The 15474-nt window shown below is 57.4% G+C and overlaps 2 protein-coding genes and 1 long non-coding RNA gene across 3 annotated transcripts; all 3 read left to right on the top strand.

Annotated features, from left to right (window-relative positions):
- The first annotated feature begins 59 nt into the window (after positions 1–59).
- Positions 60–3076, top strand: LOC134433222 (uncharacterized). Its single transcript, XR_010031509.1, has 3 exons — positions 60–156; positions 1777–1865; positions 2917–3076. It is a non-coding gene; the product is annotated as an uncharacterized LOC134433222 (long non-coding RNA).
- On the top strand, positions 3075–10939 carry LOC134433231 (histone lysine demethylase PHF8-like). Its single transcript, XM_063182100.1, has 7 exons — positions 3075–3085; positions 3820–3891; positions 4629–4711; positions 6373–6458; positions 7783–7896; positions 9078–9327; positions 10845–10939. The coding sequence occupies exons 1-7, from the start codon at positions 3075–3077 to the stop codon at positions 10910–10912; spliced, it is 684 nt and encodes a 227-aa protein (XP_063038170.1). The 3' UTR covers positions 10913–10939.
- Positions 10940–11053: 114 nt separating this feature from the next.
- LOC134433230 (lysine-specific demethylase phf2-like) lies at positions 11054–13162 on the top strand. The gene is made up of 4 exons (XM_063182099.1): positions 11054–11081; positions 11474–11589; positions 12982–13115; positions 13150–13162. The coding sequence occupies exons 1-4, from the start codon at positions 11054–11056 to the stop codon at positions 13160–13162; spliced, it is 291 nt and encodes a 96-aa protein (XP_063038169.1).
- Positions 13163–15474: the final 2312 nt, after the last annotated feature.

Below are 15474 nucleotides of genomic sequence, written 5' to 3'. Positions count from 1 at the left end.
TCTATCCCGTTTTTTGGGGTGTCCCTGTGTTTCTCACGCTGATTTGGTGGTTTTTGGGGTGCAGGGCTGAGGGAGAACCGCCGGCACCCCGCGGCCTATTTGGTGCTGGGAGCCCGAGCCCTGACCGGGGCCTTCCGAGCCTGGACCCGCCGAGAGGTTTGGGGGGGTCCTGAGGGGTCTTGGGGGGGCTCAAAGGGATTTTGGGGGGTTCAAATTGATTTTGGGGGGTTCAAATTGATTTTTGGGGGGGTCCTGAGGGATTGTGGGGGCTTCAAAGAGATTTGGAAGGGTCCAAAGGGATTTTGGGGGGGCTCAAAAGGATTCTGGGGGGTCCTCAGGGATTGTGGGGGTGCTTCAAATGGATTTGGATGGGTCCAAAGGGATTTTGGGGGGGGTCCTGAAGGATTTTGTTGGTCCTGATGGATTTTGGGGGGTTCCAGAGGGATTTTGGGGGGCTCCAGGGGGATTTAGTTGAGTCCTGAGGGATTTTGGGGGGGCTCTCAAGGGGTTTTTGGGGGTCCTGAGGGATTGTGGGGGCTTCAAATGGATTTGGATGGGTCCAAAGGGATTTTCGGGGGGTCCTGAAGATTTTGGGGGGGCTCTCAAGGGGTTTTGGGGGTCCTGAGGGATTGTGGGGGCTTCAAAGGGATTTGGAGCGGTCCAAAGGGATTTGGGGCGGGGTCCATGGGATTTTGGGTGGCTCAAAAGGATTTTGGGGGGTCCTCAGGATTGTGGGGTGCTTCAAAGGGATTTGGATGGGTCCAAAGGGATTTTGGGGGGGTCCTGAAGGATTTTGTTGGTCCTGATGGATTTTGGGGGGTTCCAGAGGGATTTTGGGGGGCTCCAGGGGGATTTAGTTGAGTCCTGAGGGATTTTGGGGGGTCTCAAAGGGATTTTGGGGGGTCCTGAGGGATGGTGGGAGGGCTCAAAGGATTTTGGGGGGTCCTCAGGGATTGTGGGGGGCTTCAAATGGGTTTGGATGGATCCAAAGGGATTTTGGGGGGGGTCCTGAAGGATTTTGTTGTCCTGATGGATTTTGGGGGGTTCCAGACGGATTCTGGGGGTCTGAAAGGGATTTTGGGGGGTCTGAGATTGTGGGGGGGCTAGAATGGGGAAGGATTTGGAGGGGTCCAAAGGGATTTGGGGGGGGTCCATGGGGATTTTGGGTGGCTCCAGATGGATTTTGGAAGGGTCCCAAGGGGTTTTGGGGGGCTCCAGGGGGATTTAGGTGAGTCCTGAGGGATTTTGAGGGGGCTCAAAGGGATTTTTTGGGGTCCTGAGGGATTGTGGGGGCTTCAAAGGGATTTGGATGGGTCCAAAGGGATTTTGGGGGGGGGTCCTGAAGGATTTTGTTGGTCCTGATGGATTTTGGGGGGTTCCAAAGGGATTCTGGGGGGGCTCAAAGTGATTTTGGGGGGGTCCTGAGGGATTGTGGGGGCTTCAAAAGGATTTGGAGCGGTCCAAAGGATTTTGGGGGGGGTCCTGAGGGATAGTGGGGGGGCTCAAAAGGATTTTGGGAACTCCCAAGGGATTTTATGGGTGTCCAACGGGATTTTGGGGGGCCCTGGGGGGATTTGGGGAGCTCCAGGGGGTTTTGGGGTCCGGGAGGAGTTTTGGGAGGGTTGGGAAGGGACGTGGGGGGGATTTTGGGGGGCCCTGGGGGATTTGGGAGGATCTGTGGGGAATTTTGGGGGGCTGGGGGGGGTCCCAGGGGTGGGAGGTTTTTGGGGGGAGGTTTGGGGTCCCCCCCCCCCATTTTAACCCTTTCCCTCCCAGGTCCTGGCAGAGCACGAGCAGGAGATCCCGAGACCGTCCGGCCGGGGCAGCTGATCAAGGAACTGGGCAGGGAGATCCGGCTGGCAGAGGTGAACTGGGAGCACTGGGAGCGACTGGGGGGACTGAGGAGCGACTGGGAGGGACTGTGGGGGCACTGGGAGCAACTGGAATGACTGTGGGGGCACTGGGAGCAGCTGGGAGGGACTGGGGGGGCACTGGGAGCAACTGGGAGGGACTGGGGGGGCACTGGGAGCAACTGGGAGGGACTGGGGGGGCACTGGGGGGACTGGGGGGGGCACTGGGAGCAACTGGGAGGGACTGGGAGGGACTGGGAATGACTGTGGGGGCACTGGGAGGGACTGGGCAGGAACTGGGAGCACTAGGGGGCCACTGGGAAGGACTAGGGGGCACTGGGAGCAACTGGGAGCGACTGGGGGGGACTGGGAGCAGCTGGGAATGACTGTGGGGGTACTGGGAGCAACTGGGAGGGACTGGGAATGACTGGGAGGGCACTGGGAGCAACTGGGAATGACTGGGGGGGCACTGGGAAGGACTGGGGGGGCACTGGGAGGAACTGGGGAGCACTGGGGGGGGGCACTGGGAGGACTGGGGGCACTGGGAGGGGACTGGGAATGACTGTGGGGGCACTGAGAGGGACTGGGCAGGAACTGGGGGGCACTGGGAAGGACTGGGGGGCACTGGAGGGATTTGAAGGGCGCTGGGAAGGGACTGGGAGCAACTGGGGGAACAAGGGGGCCACTGGAGGAGTTTGAGGAGGTTTTGGGGTTACTGGGAGAGACTGGGAATGACTGAGGAGTGACTGGGGGGGTTGAGGAGGTTTTGGGGTTACTGGGAAGGGTTTGAGGAGGTTTTGGGGTTACTGGGAGAGACTGGGAATGACTGAGGAGTCACTGGGGGGGGTTGAGGAGGTTTTGGGGTTACTGGGAGTGACTGGAAAGGTTTGAGGAGGTTTTGGGGTTACTGGGAAGGGTTTGAGGAGGTTTTGGGGTTACTGGGAGTGATCTGGGGGGGTTGAGGAGGTTTTGGGGTTACTGGAGGGACTGGGAAGGGTTTCAGGAGGTTTGGGGGTTACTGGGAGGCACTGGGCCATACTGGGAGCCCTCTGTCCCCTCCCCACAGGAGCTGTTCCAGCAGAGCACGGGGATGTCGGGGACCCCCTTTGGGCCCCCCTGGGGGTCCCAGGCCCCAAAAAGGGGGGCCCCGAAAGCCGCCCCCCAACTCCCGCACCCACGACGATGGGGGGACCCTGAACCCCCCTGCAGCACCCCAGGAGGAGGATGAGGAGGAGGTGGGGGGGCACTGGGAGGGACTGGGAGGGACTGGAAGGACTGGGAGGGACTGGGAAGGAATTGGGGGCACTGGAGGAACTGGGAGGAATTGGGGGGCACTGGGAGGAACTGGGGAGGAATTGGGGGGCACTGGGAGGAATTGGGGGGCACTGGGAGGAACTGGGGAGGAATTGGGGGGCACTGGGAGGAATTGGGGGGCACTGGGAGGGACTGGGGAGGAATTGGGGGCACTGGGGGGCACTGGGAGGAATTGGGGGGGCACTGGGAGGGACTGGGGAGGAATTGGGGGGCACTGGAGGGACTGGGGAGGAATTGGGGGGCACTGGGAGGGACTGGGGAGGAATTGGGGGGCACTGGGAGGGACTGGGGAGGAATTGGGAGGGACTGGAGGAACTGGGAGGAATTGGGGGGCACTGGGAGGGACTGGGGAGGAATTGGGGGGCACTGGGAGGGGACTGGGGAGGAATTGGGGGGCACTGGGAAGGAATTGGGGGGCACTGGGAGGGACTGGGAAGGAACTGGGGGGCACTGGGAAGGACTGGGGAGGAATTGGGGGACACTGGGAGTGACTGGGAGGGACTGGGGGCACTGGGAGGGACTGGGAAGGAATTGGGGGGCACTGGGAGGAACTGGGGGGCACTGGGAGGAACTGGGGGAGCAGTGGATTTGGGGGGGGGTGGATTTGGGGTCTCCTCAAATCTCGGGGTGTCTCCCCCCAGATTGACCCCCCCAGCTCCAGCCCAGAGGAGACGGACCCCGACTCTGAGGGGGACCCCCAGATCCTGCTGGCCAACGGGGGCTCTCGGTGAGCAACTGGGGATTTGGGGGGGTCCAGACAGAATTTGGGGGGTCCCAGACTGAATTTGGGGGTTCCCAGACAGAATTTGGGGGGTCCCAGACTGAATTGGGGGGTCCCAGACAGAATTTGGGGGGGGTCCCAGACAGAATTTGGGGGGGTCCCAGACAGAATTTGGGGGGTCCCAGACTGAATTTGGGGGGTCCCAGACAGAATTTGGGGGTCCCAGACTGAATTTGGGGGATCCCAGACTGAATTTGGGGGGTCCCAGACTGAATTTTGGGGGGGGGGTCCCAGGGGCGACTTGGGAGGGATCCAAAGGGTTCTGGGGGGCACTGGGTGCGTTCCCAAAGGGAATTTGGGGGGCCTGGGAGCGTTGTGGGGTGGTTTTGGGGGGGATCCTAGAGGGGTTTGGGGGGTCCGAGATGGATTTTGGGGTTCATGGGGATCCCAGAGGAGTTTAGGGGGGCTGGAGTGGTTCTGGGGGGGTTTTGGGGGGCTGGGGGGGTTCCAGGGGGTATGGGGGGTTCTAGGGTGGTTTTGGGGGGGGTCAGGGATGGGATTTGGGGCTCCAGGGTGGGTTTTAGGGTCAGGGGCTCCAGGATGGATTTTGGGGTGGCTCAGGGATGGGTTTTGGGGTTCGGGGGGGGGTCCCCCTGACGCCCCTCCCCTCAGGCCCCGCCGCAGCCGCCCTGGGGGGCTCTGGGGGTCCCGGGCGCCCCCATCCCCCCCTGCTCCCCCCCCAGCTCCCCCCTGGACCTGGACTCGGAGGAGGAGCTGCAGATCGACGAGACCCCCCCGCGGCGGGGCCCGCGCCGCTGCCCCGTGGGTACCCCAGAAACCCCCCAAAAACACCCCAAAACAGCCCCAAACATAGCCAAAAACCCCCCAAAACAGCCCCAAAACAGCCCCAAACATAGCCAAAAACCTCCCAAAAACAGCCCTAAAACAGCCCCAAACATAGCCAAAAACCTCCCAAAAACCCCCCAAAAACAGCCCTAAAACAGCCCCAAACATAGCCAAAAACCTCCCAAAAAACCCCCAAAACAGCCCCAAACATAGCCAAAAACACCCCAAAAACCTCCCAAAACCAGCCCCAAACCTGACCCCAAAAACCTCCCAAAAACACCCCAAAACATCCCAAAAACATCCCCAAACATATCCAAAAACACCCAAAAAACATCCCAAACCTGACCCTAAAAACATCCCCAAACCTGACCCCAAACATATCCAAAAACACCCCAAAAACATCCCCAAAAACATCCCCAAACCTGACCCCAAAAACATCCCCAAACCTGACCCCAAAAACATCCCCAAACCTGACCCCACAAACGCCACACTGCCTGCCCCACGCGAACTCCCAAAACATCCCAAATAATTTCCCAAAATATTCCCAAACCAGCCCCAATCCTGACCCCAAAACATCCCCAACGCACCCAAATGTGACCATAAAAGAACCCCCAAATGTGACCATAAAAGAACCCCCAAAACTTCCCTAGAACAACCCCCAAAACTCAAAGCCAGTCCCAAACCTGACCTGAAACATCCCCAAAACGACCCCAAGCCCTCCCCAAATCCCATTTTCAGGGGGATCTCCCCAATCCCCATTTTGGGGTGACCCCAATCCCATTTTTGGACTGACCCAAATCCCCATTTTGGGGTGTCCCAAATCTCATTTTTGGGGTGTCCCCAATCCCGTTTTTGGGGTGACCCCAATCCCATTTTTGGGGTGTTCCAAATCCCATTTTTGGGGTGACTCCAATCCCATTTTTGGACTGACCCAATTCCGTTTTTGGGTGACCCCAATTGCCATTTTTGGGGTGATCCCAATCCCATTTTTGAGGTGACCCCAATCCCATTTTTGGACTGACCCAAATCCCCATTTTGGGGTGATCCCAATCTCATTTTTGGGGTGACCCCAATCCCATTTTTGGGGTGACCCCAGTCCCATTTTTGGGGTGATCCAAATCCCATTTTGGACTGACCCAAATCCCCATTTTGGGTGATCCCAATCCCATTTTTGGGGTGACCCCAATCCCCATTTTTGACTGACCCCAATCGCCATTTTTGGGGTTATCCCAAATCCCATTTTTGGGGTGACCCCAATCCCGTTTTGGGGATGTCCCCAATCCCATTTTTGGACTGACCCAATTCCCCATTTTTGGGGTGACCCCAATCCCGGTTTTGGGGTGACCCCAATCCCCATTTTGGGTGATCCCAATGTCATTTTTGGGGTGACTCAATCCCATTTTTGGGGTGACTCAATCTCATTTTTGGGGTGACCCCAATCCCATTTTTGGGGTGACTCAATCCCATTTTTGGGGTGACCCCAATCTCATTTTTGGGGTGACTCAATGCCATTTTTGGGGTGTCCCAAATCCCCATTTTGGGGCATCCCAAATCCCATTTTTGGGGTGACTCATTCCCATTTTTGGGGTGACTCAATCCCATTTTTGGGGTGACTCAATGCCATTTTTGGGGTGTCCCCAGGCTTCCCCCGGAAGCTGCCCCGGGCCAAGCCCTGCTCTGACCCCAACCGGGTGCGGGAACCGGGGGAGGTCGACTTTGACATCGAGGTGGGTCTGGGGGTGTCCTGGGGGGTTTTGGGGTCCCTCAGTGAACTGGGGTGTCCTGGGGGTTTTGGGGGGCTCTGGGGGGATTTGGGGGTCCCTCAGTGAACTGGGGGTGTCCTGAGGGGTTTTGGGGGGATTTGGGGGTCCCTCAGTGAACTGGGGGTGTCCTGAGGGGTTTTGGGGGATTTGGGGGTCCCTCAGTGAACTGGGGGTGTCTTGAGGGGCCTCTTAGGGGGGTTTTGGGAGGATCCATTGGGGTATTTGGGGGGGTCTGGGGTTTTTTTTTTGGGGGGGGTTTAGGACAACTGAGGGTGTTTTGGGGGGGTTTTGTGGGCACACCCCAAAAATGGGGATTGGGGGACACCCCCAAAATGGGGATTGGGGGACACCCCAAAAATGGGGTTCCAAGGGGGTGTGGGTGTTTCTGACCCCTGCCCCGCCCCCAGAGGGATTGCACCACAGACTGGGCTGGTTTTTGGGTATTTTTTGGGTATTTTTGGGGTATTTTTGGTGTTTTGGGGCACTTTTTGGGTATCTTAGGATATTTTTAGGGTGTTTTGGGGTATTTTGGGGTGGTTTTGGGGTATTTTGGGGTGTTTTGGGGTATTTTTGGGATGCTTTTGGGATGTTTCTGACCCCATACCCCCAGGAGGATTACACCACAGACTGGGCTGGTTTTTGGGGGTATTTTTGGGTATTTTTGGGTGGTTTTTTGGTGTTTTGGGGCACTTTTTGAGGTATTTTAGGATATTTTTGGGGTGTTTTGGGGTATTTTGGGGCGGTTTTGGGTGTTTTGGGGTATTTTTGGATATTTTTGGGGCGTTTTTGGGATGTTTCTGACCCACTGACCTCAGGAGGATTACACCACAAACTGGGGTGGTTTTTTGGGGGTATTTTTTGGGTATTTTTGGGGTGGTTTTTTGGTGTTTTGGGGCACTTTTTGGGGTATTTTAGGATATTTTTGGGGTATTTTGGGGGTGTTTTGGGGTATTTTGGGGTGTTTTGGGTGGTTTTGGGATGTTTCTGACCCCATACCCCCCAGGAGGATTACACCACAGACTGGGGTGGTTTTGGGGGTATTTTTGGGGTATTTTTTGGTATTTTTGGGGTATTTTTGTGATGTTTCTGACCCCATACCCCCCCAGGAGGATTACACACAGACTGGGGTGGTTTTGGGGGTATTTTTGGATATTTTTTTGGTATTTTTGGGCTGTTTCTGACCCCATTATCCCCAGGAGGATTACACACAGACTGGGCTGGTTTTTTGGGGGTATTTTTGGGGTATTTTTTGGTATTTTTGGGCTGTTTCTGACCCCATACCCCCCAGGAGGATTACACCACGGACGAGGAGGACGAGGGGGGCGCGGGGGGCAGCGCTGGGATCCTGGACCTGCTCAAAGGCCAGCCGGCAAGTGGGGGGCTCCGAGTACCCCCAGCTCAGGTTTGGGGGGGTCTGGGGGGGGCTGGGCTGCCTTGGACGGCTCTGGGAGGGATCCCTGTGGGATTTTGGGGGGATTTGTGGGGCTGGGGTTGGGTTTTGGGGGGTCCCTGGGGGTTATTTTGGGGTCCCGGGTTGGGTTTTGGGGTTATTTGGGGTCAGGCATTGGGATTTTGGGTTATTTGGGGTCCTGGGTTGGGTTTTGGGGTTCCTGGGGGTTATTTGGGGTCAGGCATTGGGGTTTTGGGGTTATTGGGGTCCCAGGTTGGGTTTTGGGGTTATTTTGGGGTCCCGAGTTGGGTTTTGGGGTTATTTGGGGTCAGGCATTGGGATTTTGGGTTATTTGGGGTCCTGGGTTGGGTTTTGGGGTTCCTGGGGGTTATTTTGGGGTCTCGGGTTGGGTTTTGGGGTTATTTGGGGTCCAAGGTTGAGTTTTGGGTTCCTGGGGGTTATTTGGGGTCAGACATTGGGATTTTGGGTGATTTGGGGTCCCCGGGTTGGGTTTTGGGGTTATTTTGGGGTCCCGGGTTGGGTTTTGGGGTTATTTGGGGTCAGGCATTGGGATTTTGGGTTATTTGGGGTCCTGGGTTGGGTTTTGGGGTCCTGGGGGTTATTTTGGGGTCTCGGGTTGGGTTTTGGGGTTATTTGGGGTCCAAGGTTGAGTTTTGGGGTTCCTGGGGGTTGTTTGGGGTCAGGCATTGGGGTTTTGGGGTTATTTGGGGTCCCAGGTTGGGTTTTGGGGTTATTAGGGGTCCTGGGTTGGGTTTTGGGGTTATTTGGGGTCAGGCATTGGGGTTTTGGGGTTATTTGGGGTCAGGCATTGGATTTTGGGTTTTTTGGGGCCCCAGGTTGGGTTTGGGGTTATTTGGGCTCAGACATTGGGATTTTGGGGTTATTTGGGGTCCCAGGTTGGGTTTTGGGGTTCCTGGGGGTTATTTGGGGTCAGACATTGGGATTTTGGGTTATTTGGGGTCTCAGGTTGGGTTTTGGGGTTATTTGGGGTCCTGAGTTGGGTTTTGGGGGTTATTTACACCCCCGAGGAGTTCTGGGGATCATTTCCGTGGCTTTGCCCCTCTCCATCTCCTTTCGGGGCTGTCTCAGCTCAACGTCAGCATCCCCAAATGTGCCGTGACCCTCCCAAACCCCAATTTTTTCCCCTTTTTTTTTTTTTTCCCCCCCCACAGCGAGGCCCCCGCCTCCCCCAGCACGCGCGAAGCCATCCAGGGCATGCTGTGCATGGCCAACCTGCCCGCGGGGACCCCCCTGGGACCCCCAACTGGTGGGGAGGGGGTGGGGGCAGCGAAAGGGGGGGGCCCGGGGGGTCTGGGGGAGCCCGCAGAGCCCCCCCCGCCCCCCGGAGCACCGACAGCGAGGCCGAGGGGAGCCTGGACGAGCAGGACAGCCTGGGGGCCTGCTTCAAGGATGCTGAGTACAGTGAGTGTCACCCCAAAAATGTCCTAAAAATACCCCCAAAATCACCCCAAAAACCACCCCAAAAATACCCCAAAATCACCCCAAAAACCACCCAAAAATACCCCAAAATCACCCCAAAATCACCCCAAAACCAGCCTGCTTCAAGGATGCTGAGTACAGTGAGTGTCACCCCAAAAATATCCTAAAAATACCCCAAAAATACCCCAAAACCACCCTGCTTCAAGGATGCTGAGTATAGTGAGTGTGACCCAAAAATATCCTAAAAATACCCCAAAAAATACCCAAAAAACCACCCTGCTTCAAGGATGCTGAGTACAGTGAGTGTCACCCCAAAAACCACCCCAAAAATATCCCAAAAACATCCCAAAACCCCCCTGCTTCAAGGATGCTGAATATAGTGAGTGTCACCCCAAAAATGTCCTAAAAATACCCCAAAATCACCCCAAAATCACCCCAAAACCGCCCTGCTTCAAGGATGCTGATTACAGTGAGTGTCACCCCAAAAATACCCCAAAATCACCCCAAAATTACCCCAAAACCACCCTGCTTCAAGGATGCTGAGTACAGTGAGTGTGACCCCAAAAACCTCCCAAAAATACCCCAAAATCACCCCAAAAACCACCCCAAAAAATACCCCAAAAACATCCCAAAAGCACCCTGCTTCAAGGATGCTGAATACAGTGAGTGTGACCCAAAAAAGATCCTAAAAATACCCCAAAATCACCCCAAAACCGCCCTGCTTCAAGGATGCTGAATATAGTGAGTGTCACCCCAAAAACCGCCCCAAAAATACCACCAAAAATGCCCCAAAATCACCCCAAAACCACCCTGCTTCAAGGATGCTGAGTACAGTGAGTGTGACCCAAAAATACCCCAAAATCACCCCAAAACCACCCCAAAATCACCCCAAAAATACCCCAAAAATGCCCCAAAAACACCCCAAAACCACCCTGCTTCAAGGATGCTGAATACAGTGAGTGTCACCCCAAAAGCCACCCCAAAAATACCCCAAAATCACCCCAAAAACCACCCCAAAAATACCCCAAAAATACCCCAAAATCACCCCAAAACCGCCCTGCTTCAAGGATGCTGAGCACAGTGAGCGTGACCTCAAAACCATCCTCAAAATACCCCAAAACGACCCCAAAAATACCCCAAAAAATACCCCAAAAAATACCCTGATTCAAGGATGCTGAGTTCAGTGAGTGTGACCCCAAAACATCCCCAAAACACCCCAAAAATTCACCAAAACCACCCCAAAAATCACCCTCGGTCTATGCTGGAACCATCCTGTATTTCCATCCTGTGGTTACCCCCAAAACTTCCCCAAAACCCCAAAACACCCCAAAAGCGACCAAAAAAAAATCCCAAAAATATTCAAAAAAATCCCCCAAAACCATCATAAAACACTCCCAAAACACCACATAAATACCCCAAAACACCCCAAAAATGTCCCCAGATCACCCCAAAACCAGCCCCAAGCCCCTCTGAACCCCAATTTTTCTCCCCCCTCTCAGTTTATCCCTCACTGGAGTCGGACGAGGACGACCCTGCCCTGAAATCGCTCCCCAAAAGAAGAAGGTGACGGACGACGCCCCCTGGAGCCCCAAAGGTTTGGGGAGAATTCTGAGATTTTGGGGGGTCCTTGGGGGGATTTGAGGGGGTTTTGGGGGGAATTTTGTGGATTTTGGGGGTCCCAGGGACAGGGCTGGGTTAGGTTTGCTCAATGTCTGATTTTGGAGTGTCCCTCCTTTGTTTAGTGCCTGATTTTGGGGTGTCCCCTCTTAATTTATGCTCTGATTTTGGGGTGTCCCCCTTTATTCCCTGTCTGATTTTGGGGTGTCCCCATTTATTCCCTGTCTGATTTTGGGGTGTCCCATTTATTCCCTGTCTGATTTTGGGGTGTCCCTGTTCCATGTCTCTGATTTTGGGGTGCTCCCCCCGTTCCATGCTCTGATTTTGGGGTGTCCCCTGTTCCGTCTCTGATTTTGGGGTGTCCCCTGCTCCATGCTCTGATTTTGGGGTGTCCCTGTTCCATGTCTCTGATTTTGGGGTGTCCCCCTTTGTTCCGTCTCTGATTTTGGGGTGTCCCCTGTTCCGTCTCTGATTTTGGGGTGTCCCCCATTCCGTGTCTGATTTTGGGTAGTCCCCAGCGCGGGTGACGCCGTCGCTGCCCGGCAGAGCCGCCCGGTGCGGGAGGGGACGCGCGTGGCCTCGGTGGAGACCGGGCTGGCGGCGGCCGCTGCCAAACTGGCCCAGCAGGTGAACTGGGAGCAACTGGGAGCACTGGGATGAACTGGGAGCAACTGGGATGAACTGGGATGAACTGGGAGGGACTGGGAGCGCTGGAGGAACTGGGAGCACTGGGGTGAACTGGAGGAACTGGGAGCACTGGGAGCAACTGGGAGCACTGGATGAACTGGGAGCACTGGGAGGAATTGGGAGCACTGGGATGAACTGGGAGGGACTGGGAGCACTGGGATGAACTGGGAGCACTGGGAGGAACTGGGAGCACTGGGAGCAACTGGGAGCACTGGGAGCAACTGGGAACACTGGGAGGAACTGGGAGCACTGGGATGAACTGGGAACACTGGAGGAATTGGGAGCACTGGGAGGAATTGGGAGCACTGGGATGAACTGGGAGCACTGGGAGGAACTGGGAGCACTGGGATGGGGGGTTTGGGGTTTTGGGGGGCATTTAGGGGGTCCAGGGGCTGTTTGAGGGGAGTTCAATGCGATTTGGGGGTGATTTTGGGGGTGGTTCAGGGGGATCCCCATAAATCACCCCTGACCCCCCAAACCCCCCCATAAATCCCCTATAAATCACCACCCTTACCCCTCATAAATCCCCCTGACCCCCCAAACTCCCCCATAAATCCCCCAGACCACTCAAACCCCCCAAACCCCCCCCATAAATCCCTCCCTGATCCCACAAATTCCCCATAAATCCCACCCAGACCCCTCAAACCCCCCATAAATCCCCCTGACCACTCAAACCCCCCAATATCCCCCATAAATCCCTCCCTGACCCCACAAACGCCCCAATAACCCCCTCTGACCCCCAAAATCCTCCCATAAACTCCCCCCTGGCCCCCCATAAACCCCCTCTGACCCTCAAACCCCCCCATAAATCCCCCAGACCCCTCGAACCCCCAAACTCTCCTACAAATCACCACCCTTACCCCTCATAAATCCCCCGTGAACCCCCACAGACACCCCCATAAATCCCCCCTGACCCCTCAAACCCCCCAAACTCCCCCATAAATCACCACCCTTACCCCTCATAAATCCCCCCTGACCCCCCAAACCCCCATAAATCCCACCCAGACCCCCCAAACCCCCCCATAAATCCCCCCAGACCCCTCAAACCCCCCAAACCCCCCATAAATCACCACCCTTACCCCTCATAAATCCCCCCTGATCCCACAAACCCCCCATAAATCCCCTCTGACCCCCAAAATCCTCCCATAAACCCCCCCGACCCCCCATAAATCCCCTCTGACCCCTCAAACCCCCTATAAATCCCACCCAGACCCCTCAAACCCCCAAACTCCCCCATAAATCACCACCCTTACCCCTCATAAACCCCCCCGACCCCCCAAATTTCCCCATAAACCCCCCCCGCCCCCCCATAAACGCCCCCTGCCCCCCCAGGAGCACCGAAAGCTGCAGCGCAGGAAGGGCCCTGCCAAGCGCCGCCCGCCCTCGCCCCCCTCCCCGGAGGAGGAAGAGGAGGAGGAAGAAGAGGAGGAGGAGGAAGACGAGGAAGACGAAGAGCCCGAAGCCGAGCCGAGGCGGGGGAGGCCGAGGCCTGAGGCCGAGCTCGGGGGGGTGAAGCCGAGGCCGAGCCCCCCCCGGAGCCCCCCCGGAGGCGCCGTACCCCCCCAGCCTGGCTGACCACGAGTACACGGCACGGCCGGGGGGGCCGGGACCCCCGCCCGGGGCTCAGCCCGGCCGAGCCCCCACCCCCATGGCCCCGGGGGTGTTCCTGAGCCAGCGCCGGGGCCCCCCCGGAACGGCCCCCCCCAGCCACGGTGAGCGGTTGCAGGGGGGGTTGGGGGTGTCTGGGGGGGTTTTTGGGGGGCTGCAGGGGGGTTTGAGGGTGTCTGGGGGGGGTTTGGGGGTGTCTGGGGGGTTTTTGGGGGCTGCAGGGGGTTTGGGGGTGTCTGGGGGGGTTTTTGGGGGGCTGCAGGGGGGTTTGGAGGTGGATCTGAGGGGGATTTGGGGGTGTCTGGGGGGGTTTTGGGGTGTCTGGGGGGTTTTTGGGGGGCTGCAGGGGGATTTGGGGGTGGATCTGGGTGGGTTTGGGGGTGTCTGGGGGTTTTGGGGGGGCTGCAGGGGTGTTTGGGGATGTCTGTGGGGTTTTTGGGGGTGTCTGGGGGGTTTGGGGGTGGATCTGAGGGGGGTTTGGGGGTGTCTGGGGGGCTTTTGGGGGCTGCAGGGGTGTTTGGGGGTGTCTGGGGGGGGTGCAGGGGGGTTTGGGGGTGTGTGTGGGGGTTTTGGGATAGCTGGGGGGCTTGGGGGGCTGCAGGGGGGTTTGGGGGTGTCTGGGGGGGTTTTTGGGACAGCTGGGGGTTTTGAGGATAGGTGGGGGGTTTTGGGGGGCTACAGGGGGATTTGGGGATAGCTTTGGGGGGTTTTGGGGGGGCTGCAGGGGGGTTTGGGGGTAACTGGAGGGGTTGTGGGGGGTTTTTGGGATAGCTGAGGGGATTTTGGGGGGCTACGGTGGGATTTGGGGAGGGTCTGGGGGGCTTTGGGGGGGCTACAGGGGGGTTTGGGAATAGCTTAGGGGGGTGCAGGGGGTTTGAGGGTGTCTGGGGGGTTTGGGGAGGATCTGAGGGGATTTTTTGGGGGTTCAGTGGGAGCTGAGGGGTTTTGGGGGTGTGTGGGTTGGTCTGAGGGGTTTTGGGGGGGTCTTACAGTACTACAGGGGGGGTTTGGGAGGGTCTGAGGAGGAGCTGAAGGGTTTTGGGGGGATTTTGGAATATCTGAGGGGTTTTGGGGTGGGTCCAAAGGGATTTCGGGGGGGGTCTGTGGGAACTGAAGGGTTCTGGGGGGGGCTGCTTTGGGTTTAGGGGCGTCTCAAGGTGCCGTAGGGGGGTTTTGGGCAGGGTCTGAGGGGATTTGGGGGTGATTCAGGGGGAGCTGAGGGGATTTTGGGGGATTGAGGGGGTTTTGAGGGGAGTTCCTGTGGGTTTGGGAGATTTTGGGGAGGTATCCCTGGGTCTGGGGGTTTTTGGTGGGGGGCGCTGTGGGTCTGGGGAGGTTCTAGGCTGGATTTTGGGGTTCTGGGATGGTTTTGGGGGGGGGTCTCTGGGTGCTGTGTCCCCCAATCCCGGTGACATTCCCGATCCCGCCCTCAGGGAAGCGCCCCCGGAAGGGTTTGGCCACAGCCAAGCAGCGCCTGGGCCGGATCCTCAAAATCCACCGCAACGGGAAACTGCTGCTCTGAGGGCGGGCCGGCCACGCCCTGCCAGGCCCCGCCCACCGCAGGCTGATCAATGAACTATGGCGGGGCTGCTGCAGAAAGGGGCGGGGCCTGATGGAACCGCCCCCATCAGAACAATGGTGTGGCCTCTAAAAAGGGCGTGGCTTGTTTTAGGCTCCACCCCTCCAGGTGTGGTCCCACCTGACCCCTCTGAGGCCACACCTGCAATGCGGATCCACTGAGACCACACCCTATCACAGCCCAAGCCACGCCCATTGGTCATGTAGGGTAAAAAACAGGCGTGGCTACAATGAAACCACACCCACATAGAGGCAGCCACGCCCATTAAAGGGTGGAGCTGCAATATGGCTCCGCCTACCACGGTTCCCACCTTCCCATTGGCTGTGAATGGGCTGGGGGCGGGGCTTTTGAATTTCCCGACTCCAGGAGCTGAGGCGATTGGACAAGCCCCGCCCCACAGCTGCGGGAGGGGCGGAGCCATCTTTGATTGGTCCCCGCTGGTTTTTTTTTTCACCCCTCCCCTAGGTGTCTTCAGGTTGATTGATGGGGCGGGGCCGCTTCCCATTGGCTGCCCCTGTTTTGTAGGCGTGTCCGGAGGTCGCGGGCCCCGCCCCTTCCTTTTGTATTTGTAGAATAAAAAAGGAAAAAAAAAAAATCCGGATATTGGTGAAAAATGCCCCGGGCAGGGTCACGTGCCC

The sequence above is a fragment of the Melospiza melodia genome, unplaced genomic scaffold, assembly GCF_035770615.1.
Source record: "Melospiza melodia melodia isolate bMelMel2 unplaced genomic scaffold, bMelMel2.pri scaffold_149, whole genome shotgun sequence".
Lineage (NCBI taxonomy): Eukaryota > Metazoa > Chordata > Aves > Passeriformes > Passerellidae > Melospiza > Melospiza melodia.
This window is presented reverse-complemented; position numbering and strand designations above follow the sequence as displayed.